Raw genomic sequence first — 15,256 nt, forward strand, 5'->3', positions numbered from 1 at the left:
CGACGCAACACGGAGTGCCTGGATACATCCGTTAACCGTGGTATATTGGCCATATACCACAAACCCCCTGAGGTGTCTTATTGCTATAATAACCTGGTTACCAACGTAATTATCGCAGTAAAAATTCTGTTTTTGTCATACCCCGTGGTATACGGTCTAATATTCCGTGGCTGTCAGCCAATCAGCATCCAGGGCTCGACACACCCAGTTTATAATGGTCTGATCTGACATGTTCAGGTGTTGCTGAAGTCGTTTGTGGCCAACCTGAAGTACGGTCTAATATACCACGGCTGTCAGCCAATCAGCATCCAGGGCTCGACACACCCAGTTTATAATGGTCTGATCTGACATGTTCAGGTGTTGCTGAAGTCGTTTGTGGCCAACCTGAAGTACGGTCTAATATACCACGGCTGTCAGCCAATCAGCATCCAGGGCTCGACACACCCAGTTTATAATGGTCTGATCTGACATGTTCAGGTGTTGCTGAAGTCGTTTGTGGCCAACCTGAAGTCCACTTCTCCTACGATCCGTCGGACGGCCGCCAGCTCAGCGGCGAGTGTTTGTCAACACTCGAGACGGGCCTCCTACTTCTACACCTGGCTGCTCAACGTCCTGCTGGGTCAGTACCAAACACAACCAGCCCATAGCACAGGCATCATCACTTATCATTTATCATCTCTCTCTCTCTCTCTCTCTCTCTCTCTCTCTCTCTCTCTCTCTCTCTCTTACTCCCCCCCCCCCCCCCCCCCCCCCCCCCCCCCCCCCCCCCCCCCCCCCCCCCCCCCCCCCCCCCCCCCCCCCCCCCCCTCCCCTGGTCTGTTAGTCTCTGTAGATGAGGTGAACGTCTCTCTCTCTCTCCAGGTCTGTTAGTCTCTGTAGATGAGGAACATCTCTCTCTGTGTCTGTCTCTGTCTCTGTAGATGAGGTGAACGTCTCTCTCTCTCTCCAGGTCTGTTAGTCTCTGTAGATGAGGAACATCTCTCTCTCTGTGTCTGTCTCTGTCTCGGTAGATGAGGTGAACGTCTCTCTCTCTCTCCAGGTCTGTTAGTCTCTGTAGATGAGGAACATCTCTCTCTCTGTGTCTGTCTCTGTCTCTGTAGATGAGGTGAACGTCTCTCTCTCTCTCCAGGTCTGTTAGTCTCTGTAGATGAGGAACATCTCTCTCTCTGTGTCTGTCTCTGTCTCGGTAGATGAGGTGAACGTCTCTCTCTCTCTCCAGGTCTGTTAGTCTCTGTAGATGAGGAACATCTCTCTCTCTGTGTCTGTCTCTGTCTCGGTAGATGAGGTGAACGTCTCTCTCTCTCTCCAGGTCTGTTAGTCTCTGTAGATGAGGAACATCTCTGTGTCTGTCTCTGTCTCGGTAGATGAGGTGAACGTCTCTCTCTCTCTCTCCAGGTCTGTTAGTCTCTGTAGATGAGGAACATCTCTCTCTCTGTGTCTGTCTCTGTCTCGGTAGATGAGGTGAACGTCTCTCTCTCTCTCTCCAGGTCTGTTAGTCTCTGTAGATGAGGAACATCTCTCTCTCTGTCTGTCTCTGTCTCTGTAGATGAGGTGAACATCTCTCTCTCTCTCTCTCCAGGTCTGTTAGTCTCTGTAGATGAGGAACATCTCTCTCTCTGTCTGTCTCTGTCTCTGTAGATGAGGTGAACATCTCTCTCTCTCTCTCTCCAGGTCTGTTGGTCCCTGTCGATGAGGAACATCCTAACCACCTGGTCCTGGGGGTGTTGTTAACCCTTCGCTACCTGATGCCTCAACTACAGCAACAGGACAGGACCACCAGCCTGAAAGGAAGCTTCGGAGTCATGAGGAAGGAGGCAGACTTACAGCCCACGCCTGAACAGCTACTGCAAGTCAGTCAGTGTGTGTGTCGTGTGTGTGTGTGTGTGTGTGTGTGTGTCCAGGTCTATGAGTTGACTCTCCACTACAGCCAGCATGGCGACCACAACGTGGTGACTGTGTGTGTCTGTGTGTGTGTGTGTGTGTGTGTGTGTGTCCAGGTCTATGAGTTGACTCTCCACTACAGCCAGCATGGCGACCACAACGTGGTGACGGTGTGTGTGTGTGTGTGTGTGTCCAGGTCTATGAGTTGACTCTCCACTACAGCCAGCATGGCGACCACAACGTGGTGACGGTGTGTGTGTGTGTGTGTGTGTGTGTCCAGGTCTATGAGTTGACTCTCCACTACAGCCAGCATGGCGACCACAACGTGGTGACGGTGTGTGTGTGTGTGTGTGTGTCCAGGTCTATGAGTTGACTCTACACTACAGCCAGCATGGCGACCACAACGTGGTGACGGCCTCTCTGGAACTGATGCAGCAGATGTTCCGGACTCCTCCCCCGGAGCTACTGCACATGCTCATTACGCCCGGCAGCGTTCCGCACGCCAGCGTGTTCCGACGGGACGTGGAGAGACGCGCCCACTCCGGCAGCATCCTGGAGTTCATTGGTTAGTCCGCCCGTCAATCGAACGAATACGGCTTGGTCGTTGGTGGATTGCTCTTGTCGGTTAAATCGTTTCGTTTCGAATGACAAAGCCCAGTCATTGGGTGAATTCTCTGCCAGTCACTGTACAGAGCTCCGCCTCCTGTCTCTCTGTTCTTTTTTTTTTGCTTATTGGTCCCAAAAGGTCACTAGTAGTTCACTATACACTGAGTGTGCAAAACATTAGGAACACCTTCCTAATATTGAGTTACACCCCCTTTTGTTCTCAGAACAGACTCAATTCATCAGGGCAGGGGACTCTACAAGGTGTTGAAAGCCTTCCACAGGGATGCTGGTCCATGTTGACTCCAATGCATCCCACAAGTTGTGTCAAGTTGACTGGATGTCCTTTGGGTGGTGGACCGTTCCAGATACACACAGGAAACTGTTGAGTGTGGAAAACCCAGCAGCGTTGCAGTTCTTGATGCACCTGGCACCTCCTACCATAACCCTGTTCAAAGGCACTTCAATAATTTGTCTTGTCCGTTCACCCTCTGAATAGCACACATACACAATCCATGTCTCAATTATCTCAATTATCTTTAACCTGACTCCTCCCCTTCATCTACACTGATTGAAGTGGATTTAACAGGTGACATCAATAAGGAATCATATCTTTCACCTGGTCAGTCTGTCATGGAAAGAGCAGGTGTTCCTAATGTTTTGTGCACTCAGTGTATATTTACTAGTGACCAGATCCCTATTCCCTATATAGTGAACTACTAGTGACCAGATCCCTATTCCCTATATAGTGAACTACTATAGACCAGGGCCATATTCCCTATATAGTGAACTACTACTGACCAGGGCCCTATTCCCTATATAGTGAACTACTAGTGACCAGATCCCTATTCCCTATATAGTGAACTGCTAGTGGCCAGAGCCCTTTTCCCTATATAGTGAACTACTATAGACCAGAGTCCTATTCCCTAATAGTGAACTACTAGTGACCAGAGCCCTGTTCCCTATATAGTGAACTGCTAGTGACCAGAGCCCTTTTCCCTATATAGTGAACTACTACTGCCCTATAGGGGTCTTGTTAAAATAAGTGCACTATATAGGGAATAGGGTGCCATTTGGGATGAATAGCTTCTCTTACTAACTAACTCTCTTCCTCTGTCTGGGTATAATGACTATTTCCCATGGGGCTTTTCTTCTTTTCTCTCCTTCACTTCCTGTTCCTGTGTGTGTTCTTCCTGTTTCCTGACTGCAGCCGGGGGCGGGTCTTCCTGTAATAGTCCACTCCTCCTCAGAAAACAGAAAGGTGATTTTAATAACTCTCTCTCTCCTGTGTCCTGCTCCCTCTACCTGACACAGTGTTTCCCAAACCTCTCCTCCAGCATCCCCAGCCATTCAACATGTTTTCATGTGTTCCTGGACTAGTTTTGGTGTGTTCCTGGACTAGGTTCGGTGTGTTCCTGGACTAGGTTCGGTGTGTTCCTGGACTAGGTTCGGTGTGTTCCTGGACTAGGTTCGGTGTGTTCCTGGACTAGGTTCGGTGTGTTCCTGGACTAGGTTCGGTGTGTTTCTGGACTAGGTTCGGTGTGTTCCTGGACTAGGTTCGGTGTGTTCCTGGACTAGGTTCGGTGTGTTCCTGGACTAGGTTCGGTGTGTTCCTGGACTAGGTTCGGTGTGTTCCTGGACTAGGTTCGGTGTGTTCCTGGACTAGGTTCGGTGTGTTCCTGGACTAGGTTCGGTGTGTTCCTGGACTAGGTTCGGTGTGTTCCTGGACTAGGTTCGGTGTGTTCCTGGACTAGGTTCGGTGTGTTCCTGGACTAGGTTCGGTGTGTTCCTGGACTAGGTTCGGTGTGTTCCTGGACTAGGTTCGGTGTGTTCCTGGACTAGGTTCGGTGCGTTCCTGGACTAGGTTCGGTGCGTTCCTGGACTAGTTTGGTGCGTTCCTGGACTAGTTTGGTGCGTTCCTGGACTAGTTTGGTGCGTTCCTGGATTAGGTTCGGTGTGTTCCTGGACTAGGTTCGGTGTGTTCCTGGACTAGGTTCGGTGTGTTCCTGGACTAGGTTCGGTGTGTTCCTGGACTAGGTTCGGTGTGTTCCTGCACTAGGTTCGGTGTGTTCCTGGACTAGGTTCGGTGCGTTCCTGGACTAGGTTCGGTGCGTTCCTGGACTAGGTTCGGTGCGTTCCTGGACTAGGTTCGGTGCGTTCCTGAACTGGTTTGGTGTGTTCCTGGACTAGTTTGGTGCGTTCCTGGACTAGTTTGGTGCGTTCCTGGACTAGTTTGGTGCGTTCCTGGACTAGGTTCGGTGTGTTCCTGGACTAGGTTCGGTGTGTTCCTGGACTAGGTTCGGTGTGTTCCTGGACTAGTTTGGTGCGTTCCTGGACTAGGTTCGGTGTGTTCCTGGACTAGGTTCGGTGTGTTCCTGGACTAGTTTGGTGCGTTCCTGGACTAGTTTGGTGCGTTCCTGGATTAGGTTCGGTGTGTTCCTGGACTAGGTTCGGTGTGTTCCTGGACTAGGTTCGGTGTGTTCCTGGACTAGGTTCGGTGTGTTCCTGGACTAGGTTCGGTGTGTTCCTGGACTAGGTTCGGTGTGTTCCTGCACTAGGTTCGGTGTGTTCCTGGACTAGGTTCGGTGCGTTCCTGGACTAGGTTCGGTGCGTTCCTGGACTAGGTTCGGTGCGTTCCTGGACTAGGTTCGGTGCGTTCCTGAACTGGTTTGGTGTGTTCCTGGACTAGTTTGGTGCGTTCCTGGACTAGTTTGGTGCGTTCCTGGACTAGTTTGGTGCGTTCCTGGACTAGGTTCGGTGTGTTCCTGGACTAGGTTCGGTGTGTTCCTGGACTAGGTTCGGTGTGTTCCTGGACTAGTTTGGTGCGTTCCTGGACTAGGTTCGGTGTGTTCCTGGACTAGGTTCGGTGTGTTCCTGGACTAGTTTGGTGCGTTCCTGGACTAGGTTCGGGGGTGTTCCTGGACTAGGTTCGGTGTGTTCCTGGACTAGGTTCGGTGCGTTCCTGGACTAGTTTGGTGCGTTCCTGGACTAGTTTGGTGTGTTCCTGGACTAGTTTGGTGCGTTCCTGGACTAGTTTGGTGCGTTCCTGGACTAGTTTGGTGCGTTCCTGGACTAGGTTCGGTGTGTTCCTGGACTAGTTTGGTGCGTTCCTGGACTAGGTTCGGTGCGTTCCTGAACTGGTTTTGATGCGTTCCTGGACTAGTTTGGTGCTTTCCTGGACTAGTTTGGTGCGTTCCTGGACTAGCACGTCTGATGAAACTAAAGAAGAAATTGTGCATCAGTTGATCAGTTGAATCAGGTTGTTTTAGCTTTAGAATAGTTGAATTACATGGAAGGACTTGGGGTCCCAGAGGAGAGGTTGGAGAACCACTGGTCTACCACAGCTTTCTCTAACACTGTGTTACAGTAGTCCTCTTTACCACAGCCTTCTCTAACACTGCTGCTGACTGGTCATGTTACAGTAGCCGTCTTTATCCTGTCTGTGTGTCCCAGGCAAGATGCTGTCGGGGGAGGAGGAGGGGTTGGAGGACGACCCTGAGAGGGCAGAGGTCACCACCGGGGCCTTTACAGGTGAGACAGAATACAGGAACATCACCATTCATATCACTCAAGCACCTTATTATTGTTGTTATTATTATTTATTATGATTAATTATTTATTATTATTGTTATTATTATTTATTATGATTTATTATTTATTATTATTGTTATTATTATTTATTATGATTTATTATTTATTATTGTTGTTAATATTATTATTATTGTTATTATTAATTATTATTATTATTGTTAGTATTATTGTTATTATTATTTCTGCTATTATTATTAATTATTATTGTTATTGTTATTATTAATTATTATTATTATTGTTAGTATTATTGTTATTTATGATGATTCATTATTTATTATTATTATTAATTATTATTATTATTGTTATTATTAATTATTATTATTATTGTTAGTATTATTGTTATTTATTATGATTCATTATTTATTATTATTATTAATTATTATTATTATTGTTAGTATTATTGTTATTTATTATGATTCATTATTTATTATTATTATTAATTACTATTATTATTGTTATTATTAATTATTATTATTATTGTTAGTATTATTGTTATTATTATTTCTGCTATTATTATTAATTATTATTGTTATTGTTATTATTATTATTAATACTATTATTATTGTTATTATTATTATTATTGTTATTATTATTATTAATACTATTATTATAAAATAAGAATTTGTTCTTAACTGACTTGCCTGGTTAAATAAAGGTAAAATAAAAATAAAAATAAATAAATTGTTATTATTACTATTGTTATTATTATTATTAATACTATTATTATTATTCTTATTATTATTGTTATGATTTATTATTGTTATTATTTATTTATTATTATTATTTATTACTATTATTGTTATTATGATTAAATATTTATTATTATTGTTATTATTATTTATTTTATTATTATTATTATTATGACATGTTGGCACGATGCTTATCCAATTGTTTGATTGTTTGAATGTTAATCGTTTAAACGTAAATAATTCGTTAATTGGTATCTGACATCATGTCGAGGCAATCGTATTATCATTAGGGGGGGGTCTATTAAAATGATTAACTATCACTATTATGAATATTCAAATATGAACTAATGGAACATAGGATTTATGAAACTGACAGGGAATAGGCCTGTATCCCGCAGTTCACTTTTAATGTGAACCATCCGTATGAACCAACCATCCGTATGAACCAACCATCCGTATGAACCAACCATCCTTATGAACCAACCATCCGTATTAACCAACCATCCTTATGTTAGTGTGACTGACAAGGAATAGGCCTGTATCCTGCAGTTCACTTTTAATGTGACTTGTCTCTGCAGTCGCACTTTAATTATTGTACAATGTTAGTGTGACTTGTCTCTGCAGTCACACTTTAATTATTGTACAATGTTAGTGTGACTTGTCTCTGCAGTCACACTTTAACCAACCATCAGTATGAACCAACCATCCATATGAACCAACCATCCATATGAACCAACCATCCATATGAACCAACCATCCGTATTAACCAACCATCCATATGAACCAACCATCCATATGAACCAACCATCCGTATGAACCAACCATCCATATGAACCAACCATCCATATGAACCAACCATCAGTATGAACCAACCATCCGTATGAACCAACCAGCCGTATGAACCAACCATCAGTATTAACCATCCGTATGAACCAACCAGCCGTATGAACCAACCATCCGTATGAACCAACCATCCGTATGAACCAACCAGCCGTATGAACCAACCATCAGTATGAACCAACCATCAGTATTAACCATCCATATGAACCAACCATCCGTATGAACCAACCATCAGTATGAACCAACCATCCGTATGAACCAACCAGCCGTATGAACCAACCACCCTTATGAACCAACCATCCGTATTAACCAACCGTCAGTATGAACCAACCAGCCGTATGAACCAACCATCCTTATGAACCAACCATCAGTATGAACCAACCAGCCGTATGAACCAACCAGCCGTATGAACCAACCATCAGTATGAACCAACCATCAGTATGAACCAAGCATCAGTATGAACCAACCATCAGTATGAACCAACCATCAGTATGAACCAACCATCAGTATGAACCAACCATCCGTATGAACCAACCATCAGTATTAACCAACCATCCGTATGAACCAACCATCAGTATTAACCAACCATCTGTATGAACCAACCATCCAAGATCTGTATGCTGTGGGACGCAGCGCAGGGCTTTATTAGGAAATAGGTCCGTAGTGTTTCGCATCTGGGTCTCAACAAGGAACGAAAACCGTAGAGCACTTGAACTCCAAACTAAACTGTCACAATTGGAAGGGAGTACGCATATATCCCTACCACTCCACAGACAAAATTCACAAATACGACATCATAAGGACAGACCTCAATCACGTACTTAAGTATAGATATTTTATATATATTTTATGTTCATCAACCAATTCAATTAAAACACTCTGCCCATTTTCTAAGAATTTGTAAGATACTTATTTGCATAAAATGGACAAGAGGCCAGTCTCAAAATCAATCGATAGCGTTTATTCTTTAGAGTACTGATCGCAGTACAATTTACATCGGGTTATATACTGAAAATGACATCATAGGTTTTAAATTGTCCTTCCTCCACTCCGATACAATGTCAGTATAGTTCACAAGTCTTCCCACGCTGTCTACCACCTGTTAAATAATCTACGACAAGCCCAAGGTCTCTCCTCTCCCTGGGTGGGGACAGGATGTCCTGTAAGGAACACAGCATTCCAGCCCGGTCTGACGATAACTCCATTCGTTTCTAACCAGGAACATACGTTCCTTGTTCTAATTGTTGACTAAAACTACACACATTATATTCGGTATTATGATTATAATAAGATTCATACATCCATACAGTAACATAGTAGTATTCTGTTAGTAGTCATAGTTCTGATTTGAAATGTATACATAATTTAGTCATTATTCATAAAAAATCAGTTTAATAAGATGTGAATTTATCATACACAACACCAGGCAAAAATATCGATTTAAATTGCTCCAGACCCAGTCATCTGTTAGCAGTACAACTGCGATCAAATAGAACCAAACGTGCAAATATTTCTTGAATTAAATCAACCGGGGGGGGGTCCATTCTTTACTCACACCTGTTTGTTGTATTGAAAGATGAGGTTGAGAGAGGGGGTGATGATTTTAATGTGTCTCCCACCTTGACTCAGCCTCTGTGGCGGGCGCCGACGCCACTGCACAGGTGGTCGACATCATTACCCAGCAGCCCCGCTCATCACAGCATGCTCTGCAGCCCGGCGACTCCGTGGACCTCGGTGGCGCCTCCTCGGAACAAGGAACGACTGCCCTCGGCACCTCCGGCGGCGAGGGAGGGGCGGGGACTCCCGAGTCGCCCAATGACAACGCAGCGGACGAGGACATGCTCAGCCACAGCTCCAGCGGGGCTAACGTTACCCCGGAAACGGCCGACTACGCCACGCCGGAGAACGCGGAGATGCCCGACGGGCCCCTGGTGGACCCCCTGGGAGACCCCTCGCTGCCCCCGAGCGCCGACTCGTCGCAGACCACCACAGAAGGGCCGGACTCGGCCGCCACACCTTCAGACGCCGCTGAACTCGTAAGTCTGCCTGACATGTAGGAGTGAGACTTTGTTATTTACAGAGAAGTAGTAGTTTTGATTTGATTTACTAGAAGCGAACACACTCGACTGTCCTCCGATGTTGCTGATACTGGGGGGATTAGAGATTAGAGATCGGAGTTGGAATGAGTGATTTGAATCCGTTGGAATGGACCAGGTTTCCCAGACCATAGAATTAGACTCAGTAGAATGAATCGAAAACCCCATCATCAGTCGTGCAGGTTTCTGGCTGGAACCCACTAGATGCCGTTGGTTGCATGTGTTAAACACTGAGGCTCACAGTGGTTGGCGTAGACTGCCGTTATGCCCGGTAGACTGCCGTTATGCCCGGTAGACGGCCGTTATGCCCGGTAGACGGCCGTTATGCCCGGTAGACGGCCGTTATGCCCGGTAGACGGCCGTTATGCCCGGTAGACGGTCGTTATGCCCGGTATACGCCCGTTATGCCCGGTAGACTGTCGTTATGCCCGGTAGACGGCCGTTATGCCCGGTAGACGGCCGTTATGCCCGGTATACGGCCGTTATGCCCGGTAGACTGTCGTTATGCCCGGTAGACGGCCGTTATGCCCGGTAGACGGTCGTTATGCCCGGTATACGCCCGTTATGCCCGGTAGACTGTCGTTATGCCCGGTAGACGGCCGTTATGCCCGGTAGACGGCCGTTATGCCCGGTAGACGGCCGTTATGCCGGTAGACGGCCGTTATGCCCGGTAGACGGCCGTTATGCCCGGTAGACGGCCGTTATGCCCGGTAGACTGTCGTTATGCCCGGTAGACGGCCGCTATGCCCGGTAGACGGCCGTTATGCCCGGTAGACGGCCGTTATGCCCGGTAGACTGTCGTTAAGCGGTTGGCGTAACATTGCTTTGAATGGGAATGTCCGTTCTTCTAATTCTGATTCTATGGTCTGCCCTCCTCCCTCCCTCCCATCCACCACCCACCCCGTGACACGCAGTCGCGTCCGCGGTTGCCACGGGTGATGGTGGAGCCGCCGTTTGAGGCCCCTCCCTCTCCGACCTCCACCGAGGGTCCAGACGCGTCCGACAGCGACTCTTCCGTCTACTCCTCCTCTTCCTCCTCTTCCTCCTCCGCCGCTGCTGCTGCTTCTTCTTCTTCTTCCTCCCTCTCCTCTGGCGCCGACGCTTCCTCTAGCGGTAGTAGCAAGGTGATTGGCTGATTGGTTGATGATGTCAGAGGGGGTGGGTGGGGGGGGAATACCTGGCTGTAGTTCCGTTTTGTTCTTGTCACTCTCGTCCGTCCGAACCCGCCCCCCCCCCCCGTTCCTTAAGACCGGTACTCTACTCCCTGCTAAGAACCGCCCCCTTCTCCCCCCTCTCTCGTTTCCATGGCAATCTGGAGTCAAGGATTTAACCCCCCTCCTGATTGGTTGCTTTCCCCATCCTTCTTGTTTGGTGATTTATTAGTTTTCTTAGGAAGATCATTGAAACTCTTCAGAAATCTAAAACGAATCCCCTCCCCCTCGCTCGCCCCCCTACCCTCCTTACCTCTCGCTCCCCTCCTTCCCTCGCTCCCCCTTCTCCCCTCCTTCTCCCTCCTCCCCCCGCTCCCCCTTCTCCCCCCGCTCCCCCTTCTCCCCTCCTTCCCTCGCTCCCCCTTCTCCCCTCCTTACCCCTCGCTCCCCTCCTTCCCTCGCTCCTCCTTCTCCCCTCCTTCCCTCGCTCCCCCTTCTCCCCTCCTTCCCCCTTCTCCCCTCCTTCCCCCTCGCTCCCCTCCTTCCCTCGCTCCCCCTTCTCCCCTCCTTCCCCTCGCTCCCCTCCTTCCCTCACTCCTCCTTCTCCCCTTCTGCTCCCCTCCTTCCCCCTCGCTCCCCTCCTTCCCCCTCTTCCCCTCCTTCCCTCGCTCCCCCTTCTCCCCTCCTTCTTTCCTCCTTCCCCCTCTTCCCCTCCTTCCCTCGCTCCCCCTCCTTCCCTCGCTCCCCCTTCTCCCCTTTTTCACCCCTCATTCCCCCTCGCTCCCCTCCTTCACCTCTCCTTCCCCCTCGCTCCCCTCCTTCTCCCCTCCTTCTCCCCTCCTTCCCCCTCCTTCTCCTCTCCTTCCCCCTCGCTCCCCCTTCTCCCCTCCTTCCCCCTCCTTCTCCTCTCCTTCCCCCTCGCTCCCCCTTCTCCCCTCCTTCCCCCTCCTTCTCCCCTCCTTACCTCTCGCTCCCCTCCTTCCCTCGCTCCCCCTTCTCCCCTCCTTCTCCCTCCTCCCCCCGCTCCCCCTTCTCCCCCCGCTCCCCCTTCTCCCCTCCTTCCCTCGCTCCCCCTTCTCCCCTCCTTACCCCTCGCTCCCCTCCTTCCCTCGCTCCTCCTTCTCCCCTCCTTCCCTCGCTCCCCCTTCTCCCCTCCTTCCCCCTTCTCCCCTCCTTCCCCCTCGCTCCCCTCCTTCCCTCGCTCCCCCTTCTCCCCTCCTTCCCCTCGCTCCCCTCCTTCCCTCACTCCTCCTTCTCCCCTTCTGCTCCCCTCCTTCCCCCTCGCTCCCCTCCTTCCCCCTCTTCCCCTCCTTCCCTCGCTCCCCCTTCTCCCCTCCTTCTTTCCTCCTTCCCCCTCTTCCCCTCCTTCCCTCGCTCCCCCTCCTTCCCTCGCTCCCCCTTCTCCCCTTTTTCACCCCTCATTCCCCCTCGCTCCCCTCCTTCACCTCTCCTTCCCCCTCGCTCCCCTCCTTCTCCCCTCCTTCTCCCCTCCTTCCCCCTCCTTCTCCTCTCCTTCCCCCTCGCTCCCCCTTCTCCCCTCCTCTCCTTCCCCCTCGCTCCCCCTTCTCCCCTCCTTCCCCCTCCTTCTCCCCTCCTTCCCCCTCGCTCCCCCTTCTCCCCTCCTTCCCCCTCCTTCTCCTCTCCTTCCCCCTCCTTCTCCCCTCCTTCCCCCTCGCTCCCCCTTCTCCCCTCGCTCCCCCTCCTTCCCCCTCCTTCTCCCCTCCTTCCCCCTCGCTCCCCCTTCTCCCCTCCTTCCCCCTCCTTCTCCCCTCCTTCCCCCTCTCCTGATCTAGTTTTCTCTCTGCTTTTCTCTTGTGTTTTCTCTTGTTGGATTATAGAGTGAGTTCTGTAGTACGGCCGTTATGCCCTGTAGACGGCCGTTATGCCCGGTAGACGGCCGTTATGCCCGGTAGACGGCCGTTATGCCCGGTAGACGGCCGTTATGCCCGGTAGACTGTTGTTACCTAATCAGCTGATTATTGCCAGTAGCTATGAAGACAGTAGATGTGTTCTTGTCTGCTGAACTAACATACTGGACTTGTTAAGTGTTGAATAATGAACCTCAGTCACTGATGTCTGTCTCTGTGTCTGTCTCTTTGTGTGTGTCTGTCTCTGTGTGTGTCTGTCTCTGTGTGTGTCTGTCTCTGTGTGTGTCTGTCTCTGTGTGTGTCTGTCTCTGTGTGCATCTGTCTCTGTGTGTGTGCGTCTGTCTCTGTGTGTGTGTGTGTGTGCGTCTGCCTCTGTGTGTGTGTGTGCGTCTGTCTCTGTGTGTGTGCGTCTGTCTCTGTGTGTGTGTGTCTGTCTCTGTGTGTGTGTCTGTCTCTGTGTGTGTGTCTGTCTCTGTGTGTGTGTCTGTCTCTGTGTGTGTGTCTGTCTCTGTGTGTGTGTCTGTCTCTGTGTGTGTGTCTGTCTCTGTGTGCGTGTGTCTGTCTCTGTGTGTGTGTCTGTCTCTGTGTGTGTGTCTGTCTCTGTGTGTGTGTCTGTCTCTGTGTGTGTGCGTCTGTCTCTGTGTGTGTGTGTGTGCGCGTCTGTCTCTGTGTGTGCGTCTGTCTCTGTGTGTCTGTCTCTGTGTAGGTGTTGGACACCAGTGAGAGTCTGTATTCAGGGATGCAGATTGGAACTTTACAGGATGAGGAAGAAGAGGGAGCCGTACCTTCATCACACCCTGAACCCTTCTCCCAGTCCGCACTGGGTACGACACACTACACACACAGTACACTCGTGCTAAACACACACACGCATGTTACAAACACATACATACAGTACACACACACTGACGTTGTTGTTGTTGTTATAGCTCTGAGTAGACCCCACCTCCTAGAGGGCAGAGGTCACAACAGACAGGCGTCAGACAGCAGTGTGGATCACTTCATACCAAAGGAGGAGCCAGCGGAGACCACAGAGCTGGAGAACAAGGTACACACACACACACGGAGAGACACACACACACACGCACACGCACACGCACACGGAGAGACACACACACACACGCACACGCACACGCACACGGAGAGACACACACACACACACACACACACACACACACACACACGCACACACACACACGGAGAGACACACACACGCACACGGAGAGACACACACACACACACACACACGCACACGGAGAGACACACACACACACACACACACGGAGAGAGACACACACACACACACACACACACGGAGAGACACACACACACACACGGAGAGACACACACACGGAGAGACACACACACGGAGAGAGACACACACACTTATACACCGTTACCACGGTTACACCGTTACAGCCGATACACCGTTACCACTTATACACCGTTACCACGGTTACACCGGTACAGCAGATACACCGTTACCACGGTTACACCGTTACAGCCAATACACCGTTACCACTTATACACCGTTACCACGGTTACGCCGTTACACCTTTACAGACACACATGGATCAGTCTTTTGGGTGACAGTATGTTATTTATAAACCGAAGAGAATTGACATCGTATCAAGTTTATAATAAAACCCCCACTAATTTATAATATCTTATATAGTCTGCCAATGAGGTCAGATAAAACCCCCACTAATTTATAATATCTTATATAGTCTGCCAATGACGTCAGATAAAACCCCCACTAATTTATAATATCTTATATAGTCTGCCAATGAGGTCAGATAAAACCCCCACTAATTTATAATATCTTATATAGTCTGCCAATGACGTCAGATAAAACCCCCACTAATTTATAATATCTTATATAGTCTGCCAATGAGGTCAGATAAAACCCCCACTAATTTATAATATCTTATATAGTCTGCCAATGACGTCAGATAAAACCCCCACTAATTTATAATATCCAATGAGGTTAGATAAAACCCCCACTAATTTATAATATCTTATATAGTTTGCCAATGACGTCAGATAAAACCCCCACTAATTTATAATATCTTATATAGTCTGCCAATGACGTCAGATAAAACCCCCACTAATTTATAATATCTTATATAGTCTGCCAATGACGTCAGATAAAACCCCCACTAATTTATAATATCTTATATAGTCTGCCAATGACGTCAGATAAAACCCCCACTAATTTATAATATCTTATATAGTCTGCCAATGACGTCAGATAAAACCCCCACTAATTTATAATATCTTATATAGTCTGCCAATGAGGTCAGATAAAACCCCCACTAATTTATAATATCTTATATAGTCTGCCAATGACGTCAGATAAAACCCCCACTAATTAGGAGATATTTAGGTTTGTTTAGATTTCAAATTTGTCTTTTCTGATTGGCTAATGTTGTTGTCTGTCTTATTTTGACTGGTTGTGATTGGTTACATGTTGTTTCATCCCCCAGCCATCGAGGATAAAGGGTCCGATTGGCCACTACACAGACCAAGGGGCGGAG

The 15,256-nt window shown here is 48.5% G+C and overlaps 1 protein-coding gene across 10 annotated transcripts in view; it reads left to right on the forward strand.

Annotated features, from left to right (window-relative positions):
* The window catches only part of LOC110511504 (huntingtin), a 131,155-nt gene that overhangs the window by 19,545 nt on the left and 96,354 nt on the right, over window positions 1–15,256 (forward strand). For 4 of the 10 annotated variants that reach the window (XM_036934117.1, XM_036934120.1, XM_036934118.1 and 1 more), the window contains exons 7-16: window positions 478–619; window positions 1,672–1,850; window positions 2,242–2,446; window positions 3,695–3,745; window positions 5,938–6,015; window positions 9,234–9,640; window positions 10,615–10,824; window positions 13,426–13,543; window positions 13,649–13,767; window positions 15,206–15,256. The exon at window positions 15,206–15,256 is cut by the window's right edge and continues 61 nt beyond it. In XM_036934117.1, the coding sequence (XP_036790012.1) occupies window positions 478–619; window positions 1,672–1,850; window positions 2,242–2,446; window positions 3,695–3,745; window positions 5,938–6,015; window positions 9,234–9,640; window positions 10,615–10,824; window positions 13,426–13,543; window positions 13,649–13,767; window positions 15,206–15,256 (1,560 nt within the window). The remainder of the gene's footprint in view (window positions 1–477; window positions 620–1,671; window positions 1,851–2,241; window positions 2,447–3,694; window positions 3,746–5,937; window positions 6,016–9,233; window positions 9,641–10,614; window positions 10,825–13,425; window positions 13,544–13,648; window positions 13,768–15,205) is intronic. The other 6 variants (XM_036934125.1, XM_036934122.1, XM_036934123.1 and 3 more) reach the window with 3 other exon arrangements.

Source organism: Oncorhynchus mykiss, chromosome 10, assembly GCF_013265735.2.
Source record: "Oncorhynchus mykiss isolate Arlee chromosome 10, USDA_OmykA_1.1, whole genome shotgun sequence".
Taxonomy (NCBI): domain Eukaryota; kingdom Metazoa; phylum Chordata; class Actinopteri; order Salmoniformes; family Salmonidae; genus Oncorhynchus; species Oncorhynchus mykiss.